At 40.4% G+C, this 25,747-nt stretch overlaps 1 protein-coding gene across 1 annotated transcript in view; it reads left to right on the forward strand.

Moving 5' to 3' along the window:
• The window catches only part of OTC (ornithine transcarbamylase), a 62,037-nt gene extending 38,280 nt beyond the window's left edge, over nucleotides 1–23,757 (forward strand). Inside the window, exons 5-10 of the mRNA XM_049643693.1 lie at nucleotides 3,500–3,653; nucleotides 5,726–5,848; nucleotides 11,654–11,707; nucleotides 11,784–11,933; nucleotides 15,281–15,418; nucleotides 22,395–23,757. Coding sequence (XP_049499650.1) covers nucleotides 3,500–3,653; nucleotides 5,726–5,848; nucleotides 11,654–11,707; nucleotides 11,784–11,933; nucleotides 15,281–15,418; nucleotides 22,395–22,454 — 679 coding nt within the window. The 3' untranslated portion in view covers nucleotides 22,455–23,757. The remainder of the gene's footprint in view (nucleotides 1–3,499; nucleotides 3,654–5,725; nucleotides 5,849–11,653; nucleotides 11,708–11,783; nucleotides 11,934–15,280; nucleotides 15,419–22,394) is intronic.
• Nucleotides 23,758–25,747: the final 1,990 nt, after the last annotated feature.

The following is a 25,747-nucleotide window of genomic DNA, read 5'->3' on the forward strand; positions in this document are numbered from 1 at the left end:
TCACACCTTTTTGGGTGTTAAAATGTCCTTTCTTTAATTAAATGAAGATATTAACATATTATATGTATATATTTGCTTCCTGTTTCATGCCCCTAATTTACTAAACAAAAAGTTGGGAATCTTATGTTGATCTCCATATTGCTTTGGAAATTTTGCTGATCCATGAAATCTGAAAATCTGGGAATTATGGATATGAGAAATCCATGAAAATTTGAAAAAAATCTGAGTCTAGGAGATATTGTTATAGGAATATGATTTTCAGTATTTGACTCTCTAATCTCTGGGGTCAAGGAAGTTTTTTGTGGCCCTTGAATTTTACAAGCACCAATAATTTTCTAAAGATTGAGCAAAAATGTCTCAGATATATAAGAGGGACTAATTTCCCAAATATATGTGATAATTAAAAATACAAATTTATGAAGACCATACTGAATATATACTAGCTTTAGTTTTTACGCATTTAAAAAGTTTTGTTTTTAATTTTTTTATTCAAGTATAATTAATAGTGTTATATTACTTTCAGGTGTACAATATAATGATTCAACAATTCTATACATTTCTCAGTCCTCATCAAGATAAGTGTACTCTTATCCCCTTTATCTATTTCACCTATCCCTCCACCCACATCCCCTTCTGGCAGCCACTAGTTTGTTCTCTGTATTTTAAGAGTCTGTTTTATTACTTGTCTCTTTTTTTCATTTGTTCATTTGTTTTGTTTCTCAAATTCCACATATGAATGAAGTCATATGGTATTTATCTTTTTCTGATTTATTTCATTTAGTGTTAAACCACTAGGTCCATCCATGTTGTTGCAAATGGCAAGATTTCATTCTTTTTTTTTTTTTTTTTGAGAGAGAGAGAGAATGGAGTGGGGGTGGTGAACAGAGAGGGAGAGAGAATCCCAAGCAGGCTCCACACTGTCAGCACAGAGCCTGACATGGGGCTCAAACTCACAAACCAAACTGGGAGATCATGACCTGAACCCAAATCAAAAGTCGGATGCTTAACCAACTGAGCCACCCAGGTGCCCCTTGATCTCATTCTTTTTTATGGCTGAGTAATATCCCATTGTGTATGTGTATACCACATCTTCTTTATCCACTCATCTATGGATAGATACTTGGGTTGCTTCCATATCTTGGCTATTGTAAATAATGCTGCAATAAACACAGGGGTACATATGTATTTTTGAATTCGTGTTTTAAAGTTTTTGGGGTAAATACCCAATAGAATTACTGGATCATATAGTAATTCTATTTTTAATTCTTTTTGAGGAACTTCCATACTATTTTCCATAGTGGTCGCACCAATTTGCATTCCTGCAAACAGTGCGTGAGGGTTCTTTTTTCTCCACATCCTTGCCAACACTTACTGTTTCTCATGTTTTTCATTTTAGCTATTTGGACAGGTGTACAGTGATACCTCATTGTGGTTTTTATTTGCATTTCCCTGATGATGAGTGATTTGAGCATTTTTCCCGTGTCTGTTGGCCATCTGTATGTCTTTGGAAAAATGTCTCTTCAGGTCTCTGTCCACTTTTAAATTGGACTATTTGATTTTTCAACTGTGTTGAGTTGCAGTTTCTTTTGACATGGTAATAATATCTACCACTTTTTGATCTCTTACCATGAATAAGCCATCATACTACATACTTTAAATAGGTAATCTAATGTAATTCTCAGAATAACTCAATAGGATAGATATTATTATGGTTTTACAGATGAAGAAACCAAGTCACAGAGAAATGAAATAACATGTCCAAGGTCACATAGCTAGTAAGTTATAGAACCAGAATAGGAACCCCAAACCAGATACTCTATAATTATGACTATATTTACTCTAACTACTATCATGAGAGGTTTTCCAATTTTTTTTGCCATTAAAAAGAATTCTTTAAAATTCAAATGGTTAGAAACCTTTGGATTTTGTTAAATGTTTATTTATTTTTGAGAGAGAAAGAGACAGAGTGTGAACTAGGGAGGGGCAGAGAGAGAGGGAGACACAGGATCTGAAGCAGGCTCCAGGCTGGGAGCTGTCAGCACAGAGCCTGTCGTGGGTCTCAAACTCACTAACTGTGAGATCATGACCTTAGCTGAAGTCAGATGTTTAACCGACTGAGCCACCCAAGCACCCCTGGTTAGAAGCCTTTATTGTGCGGGTTTCCCTTTAAATAATAAGAAACCAAGATTTTAAGCCAAAGGCTATCCTTGCTAGTTTGTTAGCTTTAGCTGAGGAACCACCATCACTCTGACACATGGAAAAAAGTTAAAATCTGGATCCAAGGCTCTCCTTCCAGATGTTTTCATGTGCAAAATTGAGGCAATGTGTTGTAATGGACTTCAGAGTTAAACTGACTTTAATTTGAATATGAGCTCCTCCAACTTGATTAGCTGCATGATAACGGGCAAGTTACTTTACCTCTTTGTGTCTTAGGTTCTTCTACTATAAAATGAGAATAATAACATCTATTTTTCTGTGTGTTGTTTGAATTCATGGCTACAATTTGGATTGTCTTGCTTTCTTGGTGGATTTTTGTGTTTACGATATTGAGCGCTTTCTGATATTTTCAGAGATGCCGATAGCTATGCAGAGTGCAGGGACAAGGGCTGAATACCTCCTCAGGCTCAGCCCCTGCAGGAATTTATTGTGGGCTGTGTCAGTTCAAGTTCATGGAGGAGCAGACTGCAAGATGGAATGAGACATGCAAGAGATCTGTAGGGGGAAACAATTGTGAAGGATCAAGGAGGGAGGAAGCAGGAGTAGGCAGGGAGAGCCTTCAGAGCACGACGCAGGTCTGACCCCAGTGAAAGAAGAGGAAGGAGGGAGTAGGGTATAAAGAACCAGAGACTGCAGCACAGCTCTGAGAAAGTCTCAGCCAGGCCAGTGGGGGACCTTGGAGCAAAGAGTGCCCATTGGAGCTCAACTCTGGTGCCCCCACTGGGAACAGCCTGGGGGGAGTGAGGCCTTAGTGGGAACACTGCAGTGTATCCCAAAAGTACAGCAGCTGGAGTTTGTCAGCTAATGGGACTCCTCCCAGAAGGTTCTCTCTTGTGGGACAATGTGTGTGTGCACCTTCATGGCTGCCACACTGGTACTTTCAATTTTATAGTGAATATGTGTATTTGTCTCTGGGATAATGCAAAAGAAAATTAGCCACATGCAAGGTCATTCATGTACCTTGTTTTTAGCCTTGTCCCTTAAAACTTTACCAACTGCCACTTACCAATTATAATTCATCATCATGACTGTTAGGCCCACAATTGCTTTGTAAAAAATAGTAAAATTAGCGGTCACTGGATAAGACCTTTGGAACACCATCTGGCTTCTGTAATGACTACATGTTTACTATTAGCTTTTAAACCTGTCACGTTGATAGGTAGCTGTAACTTAGTAGAAATTCTAATTTATTAGCGTTTCTTATTCCTGTTTAAGACCATGTATTAAAGAAGGAATTAATAAGCATAATTAACTTAGATTATCTTTTCTTGGTTTGCTACAGCGTGTTGTCAAGCATGACAGATGCAGTGCTGGCTCGAGTGTATAAACAATCAGATCTGGATATCCTGGCTAAAGAAGCATCCATCCCAATCATCAATGGGCTGTCCGATTTGTACCACCCTATCCAGATCCTGGCTGATTACCTCACACTCCAGGTTGGCTCATTCTTTGCCTTCCACAAGAGCAAAATCATCAAATTGTTCCTGACTAGTTCTAAATAGAGCCATTTAAATCATGGTATTGATGTTTTGTTTTCAAATATCATCTTGGCAAAGAATTATAGCATATGTGTGCATACCAAATATCCAAGGATGACAGGACATTGTTAAAAACAGATCCGAAGATCCTTCTGTTCTCAACCCAACTCCCAACCTCTTTTAGCCCCCCTTTCATCCCCTGTTCTCTCAATTACTTTGCTTTTTGGTGACATATTTAACACAATGGATGAACAGGGAAGGCTGGAGCATGCAGAATGGAAAAGCTTTATGTAATCCAGCATACATCAGGCTCTGTGGCTTGGGAATGAAGACTGGTAGAGTATGCTTTGAATATTCAAAGTGGTCAACTACTAAATCACTTTCTGAGAAGGAGGCCATTTTCTATCATTTTAATATACTGATTGTTTAGGAGTTAAGAACATGTAGAATTTAGAGAACTGAGGCGAATTCAGCTATGTCTCCTTAAATTAGAAACTTGAATAACCTGGAAAGATTCATCTCTTTTGGGTTGCCACAGCCAATCTACATGGGCTTGCCACCAGGAATCCTGACAACCATGGTTTCCGTGTTGATGGACTATTCTGGGAAGACAGGGAAAACTGGATAGGTCCATATTCCTCCTTATTTGGATAAGCAACGCACATATGAATGTGAAGTTAAACTCGAAACTCTTTGGTGATGGGGATAAAATTCATCCAAAGATGATACAACAATGTAGGATACCAAGTGGCTGTTTGCAGGTGTGTCTTTACATATATGCCAGATAATTTAATGCTTCCGCCTGGGGCTTTATCATTACTAGATTACAAATGTCCTATCCATCACACTGTCCCCTGTAGAACCTGGTGCGATGCCTTCATATAGAAGATACTCAAAGCAGGAGTTGAACGAATAAACAGCAGCTTATTAAGAACACAATCTAAATCAGATGGGCTCGAATTTAAATCCTAGCTTAGCCATCTAATAGTTCTGCAGACTCCAAATTGCTTTGCCTTTCTCTTTTTTAAATATTATCTTTATAAATATATAAAATATGTGAAACCTACAGACACTTCAAAAAAAGCAAACAAACACCTTTGGGCCCATTACATAGTTTTGTCAAATGTAACTTCAGAATTTTTTAATTTTTAATGTTTTTTTTAAATTTTTTTTAACGTTTATTTATTTTTGAGACAGAGAGAGACACAGCATGAACGGGGGAGGGGCAGAGAGAGGGAAACACAGAATCGGAAGCAGGCTCCAGGCTCTGAGCCATCAGCCCAGAGCCGGACGCGGGGCTCGAACTCGCAGACTGCGAGATCGTGACCTGAGCCGAAGTCGGACGCTTAACCGACTGAGCCACCCAGGCGCCCCAGAATTTTTTTGTTTTTAAATAAAATATTTCAGGTAGAGTTGAAGCCTACTGTGTAACTCTCCCTGATCCCATTTCCTCTCACCCCACAGAGAAATTATTATCCTGGTGTTTGTTTTTATAATTCCCAGGCATGTGTTTATACTTTACACATCTGTATCCATAAACAACCAAGAATATCGATGAGCATGTTTTTTAACTTCGTATAAATGGGAACACAGCCACCATGTTCCACTGTTCCAGGTGCATTGTATTTCCCCTTTTTAATACCAATGAATGTAAGCTCCACAAAGGCAGTGATATTTTTTTGTCTCCTTTCTTCATTGTTCTATCTCCAGGACCAAGGAAAGCCTCTAGACATTGATGGCACTCAATTTGTTGAATGAATGAATAAAAAAATACAACAAAGATTCAGATTTGAAATGTATAAGAGTCTCTGTACAAGTTCATATGATGTCTTGGTTTAAGATATTAAGTTGTTTTGCTATTTTTTGGGATTGCACATTCATGTTATTGAATGGCCCTGTATAATGCAAAAAAAAAAAGTTTATTCATTCCAACAAAGTATTAAAAGCTATGTTTCCTTCATTTTAGCCCTAATAATTGTTTCACATAAGTGAATTTCCTCCTGGATATAATCTTCTCGCTTGCCTTTTAGGAACACTATGGCTCTCTGAAAGGCCTTACCCTCAGCTGGATTGGGGATGGGAACAACATTTTGCATTCTATCATGATGAGTGCCGCAAAATTTGGGATGCACCTTCAGGCAGCTACTCCAAAGGTAGGGAAAATCTCTTTGTTAAGACTCTCTCTTAAATCATCCCAGATGCAATTACCCAGTGAAAGCAAACCTCTCTTCCATTCAAGGCAAGCACAGGTGAGGCCACGAAATTTAGTTTACGTTACCAACCTTACTATTACAGCTATCTGGCCTCTTGAGTGCCCAATTTCCCATCTCTACACTAAGAGATAATCTTGGCTCATGCCTTTCATCCTGTGAGTCTTTTTTAAAAGCCTGTCTGAATTATCCCTTTGAATGCCCTAAAACCAGCCATTATGATGACTGGCATCCTTGTGCATTGCTACCACAAAGACTGAAGAAAGCAATGAAATCCAGACAGCATACAACTTCCAAGGCATGGAGAGGATGTTGTCATTTTCTAATACTGCAATTTAGTAGAAAAATGTCAATCTAATGTGAAGGTCACAATGATGGCATCTACATCAGTTTAGTGTTTCAAACTCAACTCCAGGAGCCCTTTAGCTTTTTAAATCTGAGTCCTTCATGGCTGTGACAGTGCCCTCCATATACTTCCTACCCTGCTGCTAATCTCACACAGAACGCAGGGGAAGCATGACTTCTTTCATAGGTCCAAAGTAACCCTTTTGATATGTAAGAAGCTTGTAACAGTAGCTGCCTCTGAGAAGGGGAACTGGGAGGTTCAAGGACAGAGAAAGGAGGGAGACTTTATTTTCATGGTATATCGTTTTACATGGTTTGAATTTCTTTTTTTTTTTAACATGGTTTGAATTTCTTTTTTTTTTTAACATGGTTTGAATTTCTTAACGTGCAAATGTTTTACCTACATAATGACATAAATCTATAAGTAAATACACCCAAATAAAAAAGTGTAGATCTCCCAGGAGAAGCCCTCTGTTAAGATACCCCCAGCCTCATACAAAATAAATAGGCCTTTTAGAGGGTAAAAAATAACCCTACAAGAGACTCATACACAAACCAGTCCTGAAGGATCCCCACAGAACCTGTTAAATACCCCATTGCTACTGGATATTTCCCCCATAATATTTCTGATTGGCTACTAATATCCTATCAGGAGTCTTGGAAGGGAAAACTCTCCAAAACAGAAACCATTTCAGAAACAAAGTAAAAGATAGAACTGGCCCTCTTATTAAGAGATGAGTATTCACACTTAATGTGCACTAGTGTGCTTCTAACCAGGCATGTGTTTGCTGTTTGTACTCAGTGTGAGGGTTCACTTGGATAAGCTAAGGTATCCAGAGGGGAATGTGTGAGGCCTAAAAATTACTCCCTGCTTCTCTTTTTGAGTTTGAGATGTTTATTTGCCAATCACCAGGAACATGAGTTACACAATGTGGATTAATGGCTGAATTTCTCCAATAGGGCATATCCAAATCCCCAAGGTTTTTTTGCCCTCTTCACCCCTTCCTGCACCACTGTCTTGGGCCAGGTTCCCCACGAGGCGACCCTGTGATGAGGATTTGGGTACAGGGGACTTATTAAAGAAGTACTCCAAAGGGAGACGGACAGAGAAAGGGAAGAATCTAAGCAAGAGGGCCATTTATAGTGACTAACCTATCCCGTTTGCCTAAGACTGAGGACTTTCCAGGGACATTGGACCATCATTGCTAAAAGTGGGAGACTGCCAGGCAAACTATACGATTTGCTCACTCTAATGCCATGTTGGGCACTATCCCACAGAAGGAAGCTTCCGCCTGATCCCATGGGTGAGCTCGGGAGTGTAACTTATGCCCCAGCATTGTCTCAACCCCAGCAAGGAAGGTGGGCCTTCATCCTTTGAATCAGTCACTGGTCAAGGGCAGCAGGGGGAGGTAGAGTGGCAAATGCCCTGGTGATTTTGGCAGGACACGCAGCCGAGAAGCCAGAGCGCTGTCTTCCAAAGAAGGGCTGCAAGTGCTGTTCCAAGCCTACTGAAATGGGGAGAGGGGGGAAAGCTGTAAAAAGGGATCCTAGGATGGCATTTGGGTACAGCACCAGCATCGTCTGCTGCATCCTGCCAAAGAAAAAGAAAACAAGATGCTTTTCCCCAGTGTTCTTGCTGAACCAGTTTGAGTCAATGCGCCCCACTGCCTTCATTTGCAAGGGCTGCCATGACAAATTGCCACAAACTGGGGGGCTTACAACAACACAAATGTATTATTTCACAGTTCTGGAGGCTAGAAGTCCAAAAGCAAGATGGTGGCAGTGCCATGCTCTCTGAAGCCTCCAGGAGACGATCCTTCCTAGTCTCTCTCCCCACAGCCCCAGGCCTCCTTGGCTTGTGGCTGCATCCCTCCAGTCTCTGCCTCCACGTTCTTTCCTTTATGTTCTCCGTACGGATGCCCCTCTTCTTATGAGGACGTCAGTCATGTTAAATTTAGGTCCACCCTAATCCATCTGCAAAGACCCTCCTCAAAAAGGTCACATTCTGAGGTTCTGACTGAGGATGAATTTTTGGAGGATATTGTTCTACCTAATACACTTGCCATAGAAGCAATGTCAGGCATGGACAATGGCATGTATTAGAAGCTGCCCTCTTATAGTCAACTCTGGGGACTCAGAGAGATCACTCTCTTTCCTTCAGCGTAAACTGAAATAAAGGGTCAGATCTGACACGGGCTTAAGGCGGTTCCTCTTCACATTATGGAAAGAGCACACACTCTGGCTATAATTCTAATTTGAAGAAAGGCTCTGTATTAATGCAAACTATTATTGTATTTAGTTTTTACAGATAAAACGTATATTAACAATAATTGTTCCCTGCTAGAAGATGTTTCTGGAAAGGCTTTATTCTGTCAGAGAACTATATGATTTAAACATTTCATTGCATGTCAAAGATGTTTTATTAACACCAAAGGAAAAAATTCTAATATTACAAAGTGATTTCAGTATTGTTCTCATGCAGAAACTCATTTAAATGATAAAGAGTACTAAAACTTGGCTAAATTTCGGTGGGAGTAAGAGTTTTAAAAAACCTTCAGGAAAGTCTGATAGTACAGAAGTTGTTCCATTAATTTATAAGTAGGCCTATTTCCTTTAAAGATAAAGCTAGGAGATTTATTGTAAATTTAAGAAGCCCTTGAGGTGCCTGGGTGGCTCAGCCCCTTGGGCGTCTAACTTCAGCTCAGGTCACGAACTCACGGTTCATGGGTTCGAGCCCCACGTTGGGTTCTGTGCTGACAGCCCAGAGCCTGGAGCCTGCTTCAGATTCTGTGTCTCTCTCTCTGTCTCTGCCCCTCCCCCGCTCATGCTCTGTTTCTCTCTGTCTCAAAAATAAATAAACATAAAAAATTTTTTTTTTAAAAAGAAGCCCTGAAGTTCCCAAGGCCATAATTAATCTATTTCCCCATTCTTCAGCCTAGAATAACTTACATGTTCGAGAAAACATAATTTTGTCCTTGATTGTAAAATTGCTCCATAAACTATTGATGGTAATGATTTTAACATTGTTCTAAGTGAATTTTAGACTGAACTGGGTTTGTTAATCACCTTCTTCTCTGGTTTTAAGATTTATGTAAAAGCCAATGAGTGATTTCGTATTGAAGGCTGAGCTGTGAGTAAAGAATTCTTCTTTGTATTCTCAGTCATAGCCCAGTGCGTGCAAGGTTGGGTGATTTTCTAATTCCCAAACCTCTCTGTTGGTTCTCTAAGTACTTATTGATTCCTTCTGTAAGAATGATTATATGTAAGGAGTATAAAACCTGCTGTCTAAAGGGAAGGCTAAATTTTCAGGGCAGGAGGCACACAGGGTATTGGCTAAGTCTCTTCATTTATGTTTACCAGTATGAATGGTCACGATATTAGTTACTAAATCAGCCAAGCCTTATTAATTACCTTCCTCAAATCCTGATAAGAAAAACCTCCAGAATTTATGGGTATTGAGGAGGTTAATAGCTTCTAAAATGTCTGCAGCCATCATCATCAACATCATGCGTAGCTGCTTTCACGAATTCTGTAATGAGAGAAGGAACTATGGTAGACAATTATGTGCAAATAGAAACTGGTTTCAAATGAATAAACCTTAACGTGCCTGCTGCAGGTTGAGGTACTCAGGAGTAGACTCTGAGACAGAGTCTCAGACAGAGTTTGGTGTACAGGGTATTTATTAGGACATGCTCTGGAGATCAACACCTGCTGAAGGGCAGGGAAGGAAGCAGGAATGGGCAGGGGAAGAAGCCGAGCTGCAGGGCAGGCCCAACAGCAGCCTCCTCTGGCCTTACTGAGACTTCTAGATCTGAGATGGCCATTTAGAGCTGCTCTGAAGTTGGGAGGAGGGAGGAGGGTTTCCATCCCCTCCTGTCAATCAGTCATTGAATGAAGGTCGCCCCTGAAGGGTATGTGACCTTGGATGAGTCCGCTATCTGCAGCTGAGGCGGTGCCCCAAGAGGGCTGACGGCTGAAAGCCACCTTCTGGCAGCACACCCAGCAGCTGGGGGAATAGGTCCTTTATTCATGAAGCGGGGATCCGAGTGGCATATCACAGTGTGCACCACAATGCTCTGCTGAGAATTTATAAAAACCAGCTCATAAGAAGTGCTAAGATTTGAGGAAAATGAGGATGGAGGGGGCGGTGAGAATAATTGTGGTGTTCGGACTGAAAAGACCTCCATACGGAGGGTCTAGAGGTGAGGCTGGGCTAGAGGTTTGATGAAAGAGTAGCTGACATGTTCCAATGAAGACACCCAGGAGGGGACGGGGGCGGGGGGTGTTCAAGGGTGAAAGGCTGAGATGGCAGAAAAGGGCAAGACATGTACAGGGATAACAATAAGATTGGCTTTCCTGCAGCAAGATGTTGAGGAGAATTAAAAGAGACAGAAACAGGGAATGTTGGGGTTGGGGTGGGGGGAGCCTTGATACTCTTAATCAGCTTTGAGTTCAGAAACAAGTAGTAAACACTGCAGGCTTCAGAGAAAACAATTCTTGCTGCTGTGTACAAAGCAGATGGGAGGGTGAGGAGGGAGGAAGCAGAGTATCTGTGGGGTCTAGAATAGCCTGGGGGGCTTTAGCGCCCCCGCAACGTCCCCTCACCTGGAGTTGGGACTAGGCTAAGTAAGCAAAGCTCTTAGGGTGCACCATTTGTCCCCGCAAAGACCCTGACAGGCCTGCTCAGACTTTGTGTCCCAGGCACCTCGCTTGTCTCACCCAAGCCCCGACCCTGCTCTCACCAAACCGTCCCATTCACATATATTTGAGCAAAAGTAGTGTACTTGCTGTGTAAATGCCACTTCTAAGCACGCGCCCTGCACTCAGAACACTTGCTAGTGAGTACAGAAGAATAAGGGGTGTGCACTTGGCCTGTTAGTGCCTCGCTGGGGTGCTCTGGGAATGTTCTTCTGAGGTGGAAGTATTTGAGCTGAGACCCGAAAGCGTTTATCCGTAAGAAATGAGTGGGGAAAAGCACTCCAGACGAAAAAGCATTAAAAAAAAAAAACCCACACAGCTCAAAGTGGAAAGACTGAGATAAAATTTCATTAGCATAATTAGTAGAATTATGTATACGATCCTCTTAGGCTATTAGAGGGACAAGAAGAGGCACTACCAAGAGCTGGAAAGCGCCACGCCCTGTTTATCTTGATAATTAAAGCTGTCAAAGATAATAAAAGAAAGATGGGTTACCTATTCAGTTTACCAATTTTTTTAAATTCCAAAAAGCACTATTAAGCTTTACATTCTAGATGTAAATTCTGCCGAATGCGCATTGAGCTACAACTTAAAGCAACAAAGGGAAGGAGAGCGAGAATATTGTCGAAAGGAAAATAACACATATATAAGACAGCCTAATACATTACAATTGCCTAACAAACGGTTGAATTCTTCCCCCTGCAGGGTTATGAGCCGGATCCCAGTGTAACCAAGCTGGCAGAGCAGTATGCCAAGGAGGTATGGTCCTTATATGTAAAGTTACAATCGCCTTTCTCTGCCCCAGTTGTTTAACTGGCACGCTTGTGTATGCTAGAACGGCACCAAGATGTCGCTGACGCACGATCCCTTGGAAGCGGCTCGTGGAGGCAACGTGTTAATTACAGACACTTGGATAAGCATGGGACAAGAAGAGGAGAAGAAAAAGCGGCTCCAGGCTTTCCAAGGTTACCAGGTTACAATGAAGGTACAGATTGATGCCTCTCGGAAGGTTCATTAATTCCATTCAGAAAGGCCAGCACCATCTAATCACTCATTCACTCTGGGGAGGGCAGACTGTTCTTTCATTCCCTGTAAAGGACTCGCTGACTGTATCCTCCAGGGATTTCTCTCCTCCTGAAGATTAGCTATGTCCTTTGGAAAGACACTTCTGTCCTGGGTGAAGGAATCTGAAACCCAGGCAGAAGGAAGAAGCAAGCTTTTCCCTCTCACAGCAACGGAGGCACGGAGGCATTTTCTCTAGAGACACTGTTACTTCTTGTCGCATGCAGTTTCTTCGGATTTCTCCTCTAAGAGAAGCGGCATAATTATGTTCTTCAGGCTAGTCCTTGCCTCTAGTAGTTAAGGACTCTCAAGTCCAGTTTGGTTTTGCTTACTCCTTCCAGGGCATTCCCAGGGGGATCCTATCTAATCTGATGCCTTTCATTAATATCTGAAGCAAGCCTTCTCAATCTTGAAAATGCCTCAGAATTGCCTGGAGCTGTTAATACAGAGAGAGCAGGACCCCATTCCCCAGGGGGTTCTGCGTTAGTAGGTCAGAGTTGGGACCCAAGAACTGGCATCTGGACCAAGTTCCCCCGTGATACTGCTCCAGGGTCATACTTTGCGAACCACTGTTTTGGAGGAATACTCTACAAGGCAAGTGGACATTGGGATTTTGTCAGCAGAGCAACTAGTCTGTTTTGGTGGAGAAAGGGGTTGAGCAGTTGCAATAGGTATTTTATTGATAAAGCAATATATAAATATAATTTTTTTGATGTTTTTATTTATTTTTGAGACAGAGAGAGACAGAGCATGAGCAGGGGAGGGGCAGAGAGAGAGGGAGACACAGAATCTGAAGCAGACTCCAGGTTCTGAGCTGACAGCACAGAGCCTGACGCAGGGCTCGAACTCACAGACTGTGAGATCATGACCTGAGCTGAAGTCAGACACTTAACTGACTGAACCACCCAGGCGCCCCAGCAATATATAAATATAGAAGCTCCTTATTTATCCATGTCAATAGAATGAAATTTGAAAAATAAAAAGTGAAAACGTCTTTCCTTCATTCCTTTAAGTGACTATTTTCAGAGGTAGCCGCTGTTCAACAGTTTCATGTGCCTCTTTGCAAACCTTTCCTGTGCATTTAAAAAATATATTTTTTAAGTAGGCTCCACACCCAGCACAGGGCCCAATCAATGAGGGGCTTGAACTCACAACTCTGAGATCAAGACCTGAGCTGAGATCAAGAGTTGGATGCTTAAGGGGTGTCTGGGTGGCCCAGCTGGTTAAGTGTCCGATTTTGGCTCAGGTCATGTTCTCACGGCTCGTGAGTTTGAGCCCCGTGTCGGGCTCTGTGCTGACAGCTCAGAGCCTGGAGCCTGATTCGGATTCTGTGTCTCCCTCTCTGTCTGCCCCCTTCACTGGCTCACACTCTGTCTCTCTCTCTCCTTCAAAAATAAATAAACATTAAAAAAAAAAAAGTTGGATGCTTAACCGAGTCATCCAGGCTTTTAAAAATTAAAAAAAAAATTTTTTTCCTGCGTATTTATATATGCCTACACACACACACACACACACACACACACACACACCCCTACTGATTTCTCATAAAAGGCATATTAGATATATTATTCTTACTTTTTCCACTTGACAAATCTTAGATTTTCTTGTCCATTTATTTAAACAATTCTCATTCTTTTTAGTGGCTGCATAAAATTCCAAAGTATGAGTGGACCATGATTTATGTTGATAAACTAGGCTATTTCCAATTATCCCAACTACAAACAATGCTGCAATGTATATCCTTATACAGATTTCTTCGTTCAGGTATTATTGGAGAATAGATCCCTGGAAAAAGAATTTCTAGGTAAAGAGGTATATACTTTAAAAAATATGATAAATGCTGCTAAATAGCCATCCAAGAAGAATCGATAATTTATACTCTCTCTGCACTCTTTCCATCCTTAGTTGTTACATACATTTTTTCATTTTTACAATCTATATCTCATGCTTTTAGAATTTTGCATTTCCCTGATTACTAATGAAGTTAAACATCTTTTCACGTTTATTGGCCATTTCCATGTGTTTTCCTATAAACTGTTATCATACCCTTTGCCCATTTCCTATTTGTTTTTACCATTTTATTATTGGTTATAGGAATTATTCATATATTATGGTGAATCCTTTGTCATATATGTGGCAAACAGGTAAACAGGTTCATGGAGAAATTCTAAATTCTTTGTGGTTTACCTCGCACTTGCCTTGACCAGCCTTAGGCATTTTTGTGGTGCTGGGACTGCAGGCTTGAAGAACATTCATCCCACTGATGTATGACTGGTTCAAATGTTACTCGTTTTCCATGTTCCTCTGCCATTACTTTAGAAATTCAGAAGGTTCTGAACCTAGAATAAGTATGGGAAGTAAAACAAAATTTTAGTATATAGGCAGTAATTTTGAGGTAAGAAATTATGAGGGAATGCAGTTTTGAATCTGTACGTGAACAATGGAAATGGCTGAGGAAATGCAGCTTTCAGGAATTAGTAGCTGGAGAAAATTAAAACTGTTAGGACTTTTGCATTAAGGAAACATCTAGTGCATACTACCCATAATCCTGCTTTGTGCACTCCTATCTCAGCATTCTTTTTCAAAGGTGTTTTAATTAATGATGAAGTATGCTTCAGCTGCTAAAATCCATAACTTGGAGATGAGCTCAAAATAGAACACAGTCCCTTAAGGGCGACTTTTAAAATATATTGGGAGTGTAATGGGTGACTTTTGCTATCAGCCACATACTGTACCAACAGGGCTCTTTAGTGAAATGTCCGCAATCCCTCTAGACAGAGAACCATAAAATGAGTGAGTGGTTTAATTTGGAGTGATGATCTCCCAAATCAAAGAAAATGACGACAAAATTCCCTACGTTGAAAGTACCATTTACATTTCCCTTCCGTGCCTTGAGGTTAAACCATCACTCTGCCCCTTTGTCTCTGCCTTTGCATTTGGTCTCTGACTCAGTGCCATATGTATATCTAAATACTGAAGAAGACAGGGGCACCTGGGTGGCTCAGTTGGTTAAGTGTATGAGTCTTGATTTTGGCTCAGGTCATGATCTCACAGTTCCTGAGTTCCAGCCCCGCATCGAGCTCTGTGCTGGCGGCGCGGAGCCTGCTTGGGATTCTCTCACTCTCCCTCTCTCTCTGCCCTTCCCCTGCTCGTGTTCTCTCCCCCTCTCTCAAAATAAATAAATAAACTTTAAAATAAATAAATGACAAGACAAATTTGGTAGCCACGTATTATAGTCAAAACATGGTCTTATCCCATCTCTTCTTTTAGACTGCTAAAGTTGCTGCCTCTGACTGGACATTTTTACACTGCTTGCCCAGAAAGCCAGAAGAAGTGGATGATGAAGTGTTTTATTCTCCACGATCACTAGTATTCCCAGAGGCTGAAAACAGGAAGTGGACAATCATGGTAAGCAAGCAATAGGGAACAGAAGCTAAGAAGGGGTTCTCTGTGCGGCCCTAACTTGGTCATTCATGCCTTTTGGTAAGTAATTTGCAACCAAGATTATCCACCTACCTGACTTGCTCATATGGCATCTATTTTTTTTTCCCCAGGAAGTTCATAATAGATTATTATTGCTTATTAGCATTTATATTGCATTTTTAATGGTGTACAATTGATCCCCTTCCAAACAGATTTTAATAAAAATTCTGACTGCTCTTGATCAGCCTGAACACCAGCCACCATTGCCTGCCAACCATTATACTGTATAATTCTTATTTTACAATCCCCTTGTTAATGTTTACAGAAGCCTCTAATTCAGTCCTTGGCACAAAATGGGCATTCAAAGAAATCTTATTTCCTTCCTCTTCTCTTTCTTCCTTTCATGAGTTACCTAGGTAATTGTTTTGGTTCTCTACTTGACTTGGCCACATGGATATATTTGTTTTAGGTATTGAACTTTTCTCGAATTGCAACAAAACTAATCTTAGAAAACACTGGTCCCTTTAACATAAGTTTCATCTTCATTACTGCTATTCAAGGAAATATTAACCCCACATCTCTGCATTACAATACTATAAACATCACCTTCTTCTCTGGAAAACTGAATATCCAAGGGCCATAATTTCGTACCGCTTGTTAGTTTTTAGCAATTTAACTGATCTCAATTACTGGGGTCTCACTGGCAAATAGAGTCCACTTTAGGAAAGATAAAAAGGTAATACAGGAATTTATTAAAAGACATTTAGCAGTGCCCAGAAGCTCTGGGGAAAGAAGGTGCAGTGAATCATTCTCAGATACCACTTATTCAGAAACAACACAGGCAAGACAACTGCCCAGCAACATTGTGGTTTTTTAGTAGCTAACCACCACTGACACAGCCACCCCAAAGCGGGGCACCTAAGGGCCCTGAAACGAAATGCCAAACACTCCATTATAGCCGCCCCGGCTGAACCAGATACCCCCACCTGCATACAGAGCAGAAGATCCAATGTCCCAGAGGATGGCTTCCATTGCACATTGCACCCTTATGGCTCTAAGACTCGAGTAGATACAGTTGGGTGGCATGCCTGCACCTTAGTTTCTGGGAAATGTAGTTTTTATTTTTTTTTATTTTTTATTTTTTTCAATATATGAAGTTTATTGTCAAATTGGTTTCCATACAACACCCAGCGCTCATCCCAAAAGGTGCCCTCCTCAGTACCCATCACCCACCCCCCATCAGCCCTCGGTTTGTTCTCAGTTTTTAAGAGTCTCTTATGCTTTGGCTCTCTTCCACTCTAACCTCTTTTTTTTTCCCCTTCCCCTCCCCCATGGGTTTCTGTTAAGTTTCTCAGGATCCACATAAGAGTGAAACCATATGGTATCTGTCTTTCTCTGTATGGCTTATTTCACTTAGCATCACGCTCTCCAGTTCCATCCATGTTGCTACAAAGGGCCATTGGGAAATGTAGTTTTTAGCCTTTAACCTCTGGAGTAGAGAAAAACAGGCTGGAAAAGACTACCCGGTAATTTTTTAACTGATCTATCAATGGGAATAGATAGGGTTATTGTGAGCATTAAAATAACACCTGTAAAGCATTTAGTATCATATCTAATACACTATAAATTTATTGTAATTATTATCGTCAACATCATCCTCATTGTTGACCTAATACAGTGACCAGCAGAGATTCAAGCTCCACTGTGGCTGCTTAAAAACCAATTATGACTCCCTTTGCAATGGAAAGTTATGGATCAGGCCTAAATTTGTCATATCTAATAAGAGGGATGATTTTTTTTTTTACTGTACCTTCCAGCTTGCCACCTCAGGACACTAGCTTTGGCCAAAACGGCAATTGCTATGTAATCTAGACCAGTGCTTTTAAAGCTTTAATATCTATTTGAATCACCTAGGGATCTCGTTAAAGTGCAGATTCAGATTCAGCCAGCCTGAGATGGGGCCCAAGATTCAGCATTCCTAACAAGCTCCAAGGTCATGCAGATGCTGCTGTCCTGGGGCCCACATTTCAAGTAGCAAAGAACTACACAAAAGAAAATGTGAGCTCTCCAACCGTACACGTCAGGAAGAGACATGGCAAGAAATGTTTTCCAAGCTCTAGTCTTTCTCAGAAGATGATTGAAGTTACAAAGATAAATCAACCTAAATCTGTTAAAATATGACCTCTGTAGAAATTCAGTGGGAAAAAAAAACTAAAAGAAAGGTTTCTAAAATATCATTTATGGAGATGCTCTGCACTTCTGCATTTTTGAAGAGCTTATTAAACCGCATCTTGAAATTGAATTCACTTTAAAGCTTTTGTTTAAAAATTTTTAATGTTTATTTATTTTTGAGAGAGATTGAGAGACAGAACATGAGTAGGGGAAGAGCAGAGAGAGAGGGAGACACAGAATCCGAAGCAGGATCCAGGCTCCGAGCTGTCAGCACAGAGCCCAACATGGGGCTAAAACTCTCGAACCGTGAGATCATGACCTGAGCTAAAGTCAGATGCTTAACCAACAGAGCCACCCAGGTGCCCCTAAATTGAATTTACTTAAAAAAAATTAAATACGTCTGTATTCACATGGTTGAAATGCTTACAAGGACATACACACACACACACACACACACACACACACACAAAGTGAAATCTCATGCCTACCTATTTTCCATCCATCTAAGTGCTACCACCATCTCTCCATATCCCACCTTCCTGAAGTGCCACTATCATTAGGGGAAAATAAATTTTATTTTATTTTTTTAAATATAGTTTATTGTCAAATTGGTTTCCATACAACACCCAGTGCTCATCCCAACAAGTGCCCTCCTCAATGCCCATCACCCGCTGGGAAAATACATTTTAAAGCAAACAAGAGGCATAGCCATGTTAAAATGAACACAGAGCATCTAAAATAGAAAGAATACTCACCTGGGAGTGAGAAGACTTGCACCCTGGTTGCATTCCTTATATACCACATACTTTATATACTTTATATAGTCTTTCATACTAGTCAGCTGTGCCAGCTTGGATAAGTATTACTTCTGTAGGTCATGGTTTCCTCACGTATGAGATAAATAAATCAAGCTATACAGATGGCAACTGGTTTTTAATATTAGGTCCTTAATCTCACCAACAGGCTACTTGGAGTCCTATGTTCAGAAGATTCTAAGCCTGCCTGTGGTCTCAGAAAGAAAGGGGCGTAACTGACTAGTGAAACTTGACACGGAATCTGGAAGGGAGGTAGTGATACACATGCTGCACTCTTCATGCCTCTGAACTAGATGATTGCGGGCCCCACTGAGTGAAGTTCATTTCAGCAATCATATACTGGACACCTATTGTGTGTGCCAGTCCCTCCGCTGCGCACTGGAGATTGTTTCAAAAATGAATAGTGGGCAGCCCCCACTCAGCCTGTATAGTTCATAGTAGTATGCCATGTTCAAGAGAGAGGAGATCCTAGAGATTGTCTAGTCTACATGCAAAGAAATTATTCTTAGATAGCTTATTTAGAATGGTGTTTGGGCTCAACACTGCTGAGATAGATTTCTCTGGGATGTTCTAAAGGCACAATACTTGTTTTCCTCTAGAACGTCCATATCCTAAGCAGTAACCACTAGGCACAGATGGCTATCTCAATTTAAATTTAAACTAATTACAATATAATACAATGTGGGTACCTGGGTGGCTCAGTCAATTGAGCACCAGACTCTTAATTTTAGCTCAGGTCATGATCCCAGGGTTGTGGGAATGAACCCCATTTTGGGCTCCATGCTTACTTAGCATGGAGCCTGCTTAAGATATTCTCTCTCTCTCTCTCTCTCTTTTCCTCCTCCTCTGCCCCTCTCCCCCTCTCTCTCTCTCTAAAAAATAAATAATAGGGTTGCCCGGGTGGCTAAGTCGGTTAAGCGCCTGACTCTTGATTTCTGCTCAGGTTATGAACTCACGGTTCAGTGAGTTCGAGCCCCGAGTCGGGCTCTTCATGCTGACTGTGCAGAGCCTGCTTGGGATTCTCTCTCTCTTACACTCTCTGCCCCTCCCCCACTTGTGCTCTTTCTGTCTCTCTCAAAATAAATAAATAAACTTAAAAAAATAAATAATAAAGATGTAAATATAAAAAATAAAAATAAAATATAATACAATGTAAGAGTCAATTCCTCAGAAATACTAATCACATTTGTGCTCAATAGCCACACAGGGCTGGCGGCTATAATATCTGTATTTGACAGCACAGATATAGAACATTTCCATCATTGCAGAACATTCTGCTGGACAGGACTCCTGTCTAGATAATGATTTCCACACACAATTTCATTTAAAATCAGGATGGAAGAAGAAAGGAAAAGTACAATCTAGCCTCAAGTTCTAACATGTCCACAATGACTGATGGCAGGTATATAACTAAACAGGGTGGGGGGGGGGGGGCTTGTCCTAAAAGCACACAGCATTTTTAAAGCAAATGCATACTCTTTCACTACTTACTTAGAGGAGCTTTTCAAGGTCCCCATGCTGGGTGATTTCCAGCCATGCTGTTCAGAACACTCCAGTAATCACATTGTTCTCTCCATAGTGCACAGGCCTTTGAATCCCTTTGTTTTGTTTTGTTTTGAAATACACCCCCTCCTTCCCACAAAGCTTTTGTATTTTTCAATAATTAGTAAGGCTGTAGGACTCATAAAACGTCAGGTAGCTTTCTTCCTCTGCCTACAGCTTTTACTGTGGAGCTAAAGTAACCTAAAGGGACCAGGCAACAGAGTTGATGCTTCAAAGCACTGCCATCAGGACGGTCCTTAGATGCACAACACCCTTGCAAATGTAGTTCACAGTATTTTAGTCCTTTATTTCCACATTCGGGGTGCCAGATCAAATACAGGACACCCAGTTAAATTGGAATTTTAGGTAAGCAACCAATAACTTTTTAGTATGGGTATATCCCGTGTAATATTTGGCACATACTTATAGTTTTAAAAAATGCTATTTTCTGAAATGCCTATTTAATAGTATTTATTTATTTAACCAAATCTGCCAACTCTACTCCAAGTTGACTTTCTAAAGTTTGACATGTGAAAAGAAATTTGACACGTGCAATTACCATTAACAATAAAACAAAACCTGAGATGTGTTCCTAGAAAGCCATAGAAAAGTGTAAAATATTTTACCTGGAAGATGTTTTTATCCCAGGGTTTGGCCTTCCTAGTTTCTTCTTGTCATTCAGATCCCAATGTCATTCATTTTACAAGGCCTTTCCTGGCCACCCACTCTTTTTTTTTTTAATTTTTTTTTAACGTTTTATTTATTTTTGAGAGAGGGAGAGACAGAGCATGAACAGGAGAGGGTCAGAGAGAGGGAGACACAGAATCCGAAACAGGCTCCAGGCTCTGAGCTGTCAGCACAGAGCCCGACGTGGGGCTCGAACTCACGGACCGCGAGATCATAACCTGAGCCGAAGTCGGCCGCTCAACCGACTGAGCCACCCAGGTGCCCCCTGGCCACCCACTCTTAAGAGGTTCTCCAGCCTCTTTTATCCCATTTTTTATTTTATTTTCTAATGACATTTATCATGACTTGATATTTTCTTATTTGTTTGTTGCCTGTCCCCCTAATGAAAGTCCTTCGTAAGAGATTTTTTCTTATCTATATTCTTCATTATACCTAGAATGGTGCCTGACAGCCTAAATATGTGTTCAATACATTTTTGTAGACTAAAGGCAGTACAGGGTATTGCTTCTAGAACAGACTTTGAAGATCAAATTAAAATTCTGGCTCTCTGTGTGATCTTGGACAAGTACCACAACTTCTCTAAGTCCAGTTTGTTCGTATGGAAATGGAGATGAAAACAGACCTAATTGCATCACTCAGGAAAAACCTACACCTTCCTCATCTGTATTTTATATGTCTTACCACCTCATGCAGTAGGGAAGGATATTAAATGGTATGATGCCAACATAAAGTACTCAGTACAGGGCCTGACACATGGTAACTGCTCAATGAACACCTTTAAAATATAAGGCTTGCACTTCTGGTATAGGCTAGGGACACGTGGACACTATGGTCAACAGGAGATAGTAAGTACCTATAAGGCAGTAAAACTACCTCCTAAGGGTGGAGTCAGAGAAACCTGGATCCGAACCCAGTTGTGTACTACCTGCTGTTTCCAGGATGGATTTTCCCATCCATAAATTATAACAACAGAAGCTACCTTAGAAGACTGTGGTATTAAATGAGGTAATGCATCGACATTTCTCTCTAACTCACCTAGCAGCACCTAGCACAGTGCCTGGCAAATATTTCTTAACTGACTAACACGTGATAAGGCACTTAGTCTGGTACATGGTAAGCACTCGATAAGCATTTGTCATGGTTGTTTCTGATACTATTACTACAGTCATTGTGGAAGTTGGGGAGAGTAAAAGTGAAAATTACCATTTGTGGGTGACAGCTTAATGGGAAGCTCTACCCTTGGTCATCAATATTCTTTTATGAGGACCCAGATTCAGGGAGACATTATTTGTTAGCTGAAACGATTTACTTTGATTACTCTACATCTGATTGATTCTAAACTTCTCTAGGTTACAAGTGACCAAACCACAGTGTAAACACTAGGATGAGAGGAATTATATTGCTCTAAAACCAGCCAATATCTAGGTTTCACTTATAACTGGAAAATCCAATCATGGCTACCACCATGGTATCTCATTCCAACTCTCTTACCCAGCAGTCTTGGAATGAGGCCCAAGTAAGCATGGTGTTTGTGCATATACTTGGGTCAGCCTGATCCCTCCTGACCTTCCAAATAAAAATAAATATTAGTTCTGAACTGTCCCTTTATCATTTTCTTGGGAAAACACATTTTAACCACAGGTCTTCAAAGCTGCAATCCAGTTCCTCTTCGCCAGGTCCCTAAACAGATTCTTGCTAATGTTTGCCCATTTCTTTCTTTCTCTTCCTTTGTTGTGTCTTCCCAGGCTGTCATGGTGTCCCTGCTGACAGATTATTCACCTCAGCTCCAGAAACCAAAGTTTTGATGCAGTGACGTTTGTCAAAAGAGAAGCAACGTTCTTCAGTGACCAAATGAGTCCGTTTATATGGAGGAAGGAGAAGAGAATCTAAGAAATAAACAAATCTTGATTCACAGTATAGGTGAATGATATGATATTGCTCTGCCATCGTGAAACCTTCCTGAAGGCCTTAATTTAAGGGCCAGTGCACTATAATACATGGATTGACTTGGTTTAAACTCTCTAATTCACAATTTCTGAGTTACATTGAGTATCATATTAATAGTCATATACATTTGCTTCAACTAAATATAAAATACTATGTTCATAATGCATAATGTCTAAGCCATTAAATGTAATCTATGCTTATTACCTTAATAAATTATCACCCATGCTAATTTATAAGTAAACATTTACCAGGCAGTCAGCCGCTGGTAGATCTGTGGGCTGTGTTTATATCCCTCAGGACCAACAAGGAAGCCAAATGATCAATCTTGCCGATGTAGTACAATTTTCAGGCAAATGAAGTAGACAGACATTCACTTATGGAGGCAAATGATGAAATTCTCAGAAAACAGTGATAACAGTGCCCAAACTCTGGAGTTTTTTCCAGGCATTTGTAGGAAGGAGGATTTCTCAAGAGAACACATTTCTTCTCTGTAACAAATACTTAATGTCAAAAGTCTGAAGAAGCCTTTGTGAACAAGTGGTAAAACCATGGAAACCTAGCTAGGAACACAAGATCCATTAGAGAGTGATATTTTCGTAGGTTCAAATTCCCCAGCAGGAGCGATTTAATTTTTTCATGTTTCTGCTTATCATGCATCTACTCACACCATACACTGGATAGGTCTATAAACCCACTGCTTGCCACATCTTAGTCCATTCTTTTCTCCCCAATTTCTGTTCTAGATAATAAAAATTTGCATCACTGGATTATTATAACGTAATTAAAGCTACATGCTTTTGTGGGTGACCCGAATATGTATTGTCCAATTATTATGATACAAATGGAAAATTTTTACTTAAAATGCTAAACAATGTAAATGGAACTGTAAGAAAATAATGTATTTTGCAGAAGACGAAAAAAAAAAAAAAAGTAACTATCTTTACATTCCACCTCCACTATTAGAAGAATGCTTCCAGGCTGGTTGACAGATACTCTTCAGCAGAGAGCTATGACTTAAATGAGTAAGAGATGAATTACAAATTAGATTTGCAATGAAGATGCAATAAAACATTTTCAGGGAAAAGAAGCCTGGTAATGTTACAAGGGAAAAATCAAATTTTCTAATAAACGTCAAGGTTGACTTTCTCGTCTATGGTAATTTCTTGGGAACACTTAAGAAAGAAAGAGTGGAGTTTCATGGACTATCTTCTTTCAGCAGGGTATAGGAATGATTTAACCAGAAGCTGCCATGTGGACTGTGGAGGCTCTCCCTCAAACTGCCTACATACAAAGGCCATAATCCTGAGTATCCTTCCACTCTCTAAATGGTAGCCCATGGTAATGACTTCTCTTTACTAGCTACTCTCTGAACTACATGGAAGGTATAATCTTCTTCCCTCAATCAGAACTTCTAATCATTTTCTTGTCAAAATGTAGTCACTTTACCTCAAAGAGCCCCAAAGCATTCTTTTTTTGTGTGTACACACGATTTAACATCTTTCTCAACCCAAACTGGTAGGAATTTATTTGCTTTCTTACCTTTTAATCTTAAGAAGACATAATTTATAATATTAAGAATAATGAAAACAGGGAAGGTTGATCTAGCCTTAATTTTTCCAAAGCCACTTTTTTTTCCTCACAGCAAATTTGTCATATTTTATTTCCCACTGCCTTCTAAGGAAAGTAAATTCTGGTATTTCAAGGAACTTCTCTTTATTTTTCTCCCTGTATTGGTCATTTATTATGACTGCCATTGATGTGTTTATTTTTATTTTATTTTTATTTTTTCATATTAAATATAATTTATTGTCAAATTGATTTCCATACAACACCCAGTGCTCATCCCAACAGGTGCCCTCCTCAATGCCCATCACCCGCTTTCCCCTCTCCCCTACCCCCCACCAACCCTCAGTTTGTTCTCAGTATTTAAGAGTCTCTTATAGTTTTCCTCCCTCCCTCTCTGTAACTTTTTCCCCCTTCTCTCCCCCACCATGGTCTTCTGTTAAGTTTCTCAGGATCCACATATGAGTGAAAACATATGGTATCTTTCTCTGCCTGACTTATTTCACTTAGCATAATACCCTCCAGTTCCATCCATGTTGCTACAAATGGCCAGATTTCATTCTTTCTCATTGTCAGGTAGTATTCCATTGTATATATAAACCACATCTTCTTTATCCATTTGTCAGTTGATGGACATTTAGGCTCTTTCCATAATTTGGCTATTGTTGAGAGTGCTGCTATAAACATTGGGGTACAAGTGCCCCTATGCATCAGCACTCCTGTATCCCCTGGGTAAATTCCTAGCAGTGCTATTGCTGGGTCATAGGGTAGATCTATTTTTAATTTTTTGAGGAAGCTCCACACTGTTTTCCAGAGTGGCTGCACCAATTTGCATTCCCACCAACAGTGCAAGAGGGTTCCCGTTTCTCCACATCCTCTCCAGCATCTATAGTCTCCTGATTTGTTCATTTTAGCCACTCTGACCGGTGTGAGGTGGTATCTAAGTGTGGTTTTGATTTGTATTTCCCTGATGAGGAGCGACGTTGAGCATCTTTTCATGTGCCTGTTGGCCATCGGGATGTCTTCTTTAGAGAAGTGTCTATTCATGTTTTCTGCCCATTTCTTCCCTGGATTATTTGTTTTTTGGGTGTGGAGTTTGGTGAGTTCTTTACAGATTTTAGATACTAGCCCTTTATCCAATATGTCATTTGCAAATATCTTTTCCCAATCCGTCGGTTGCCTTTTAGTTTTGTTGATTGTTTCCTTTGCAGTGCAGAAGCTTTTTATCTTCATGAGGTCCCAATAGTTAATTTTTGCTTTTAATTCCCTTGCTTTTGGAGATATGTCGAGTAAGAAATTGCTGTGGCTGAGGTCAGAGAGGTTTTTTCCTGCTTTCTCCTCTAGGGTTTTGATGGTTTCCTGTCTCACATTCAGGTCCTTCATCCATTTTGAGTTTATTTTTGTGAATGGTGTAAGAAGTGGTCTAGTTTCATTCTTCTGCATGTTGTTGTCCTGTTCTCCCAGCACCATTTGTTAGACTGGCTTTTTTTCCATTGGATATTCTTTCCTGCTTTGTCAAAGATTAATTGGCCATACTTTGTCAAAGATTAATTGGCCATTTGTGGGTCTAATTCTGGAGTCTATATTC

This window comes from Panthera uncia, chromosome X, assembly GCF_023721935.1.
Source record: "Panthera uncia isolate 11264 chromosome X, Puncia_PCG_1.0, whole genome shotgun sequence".
NCBI classification, from domain to species: domain Eukaryota; kingdom Metazoa; phylum Chordata; class Mammalia; order Carnivora; family Felidae; genus Panthera; species Panthera uncia.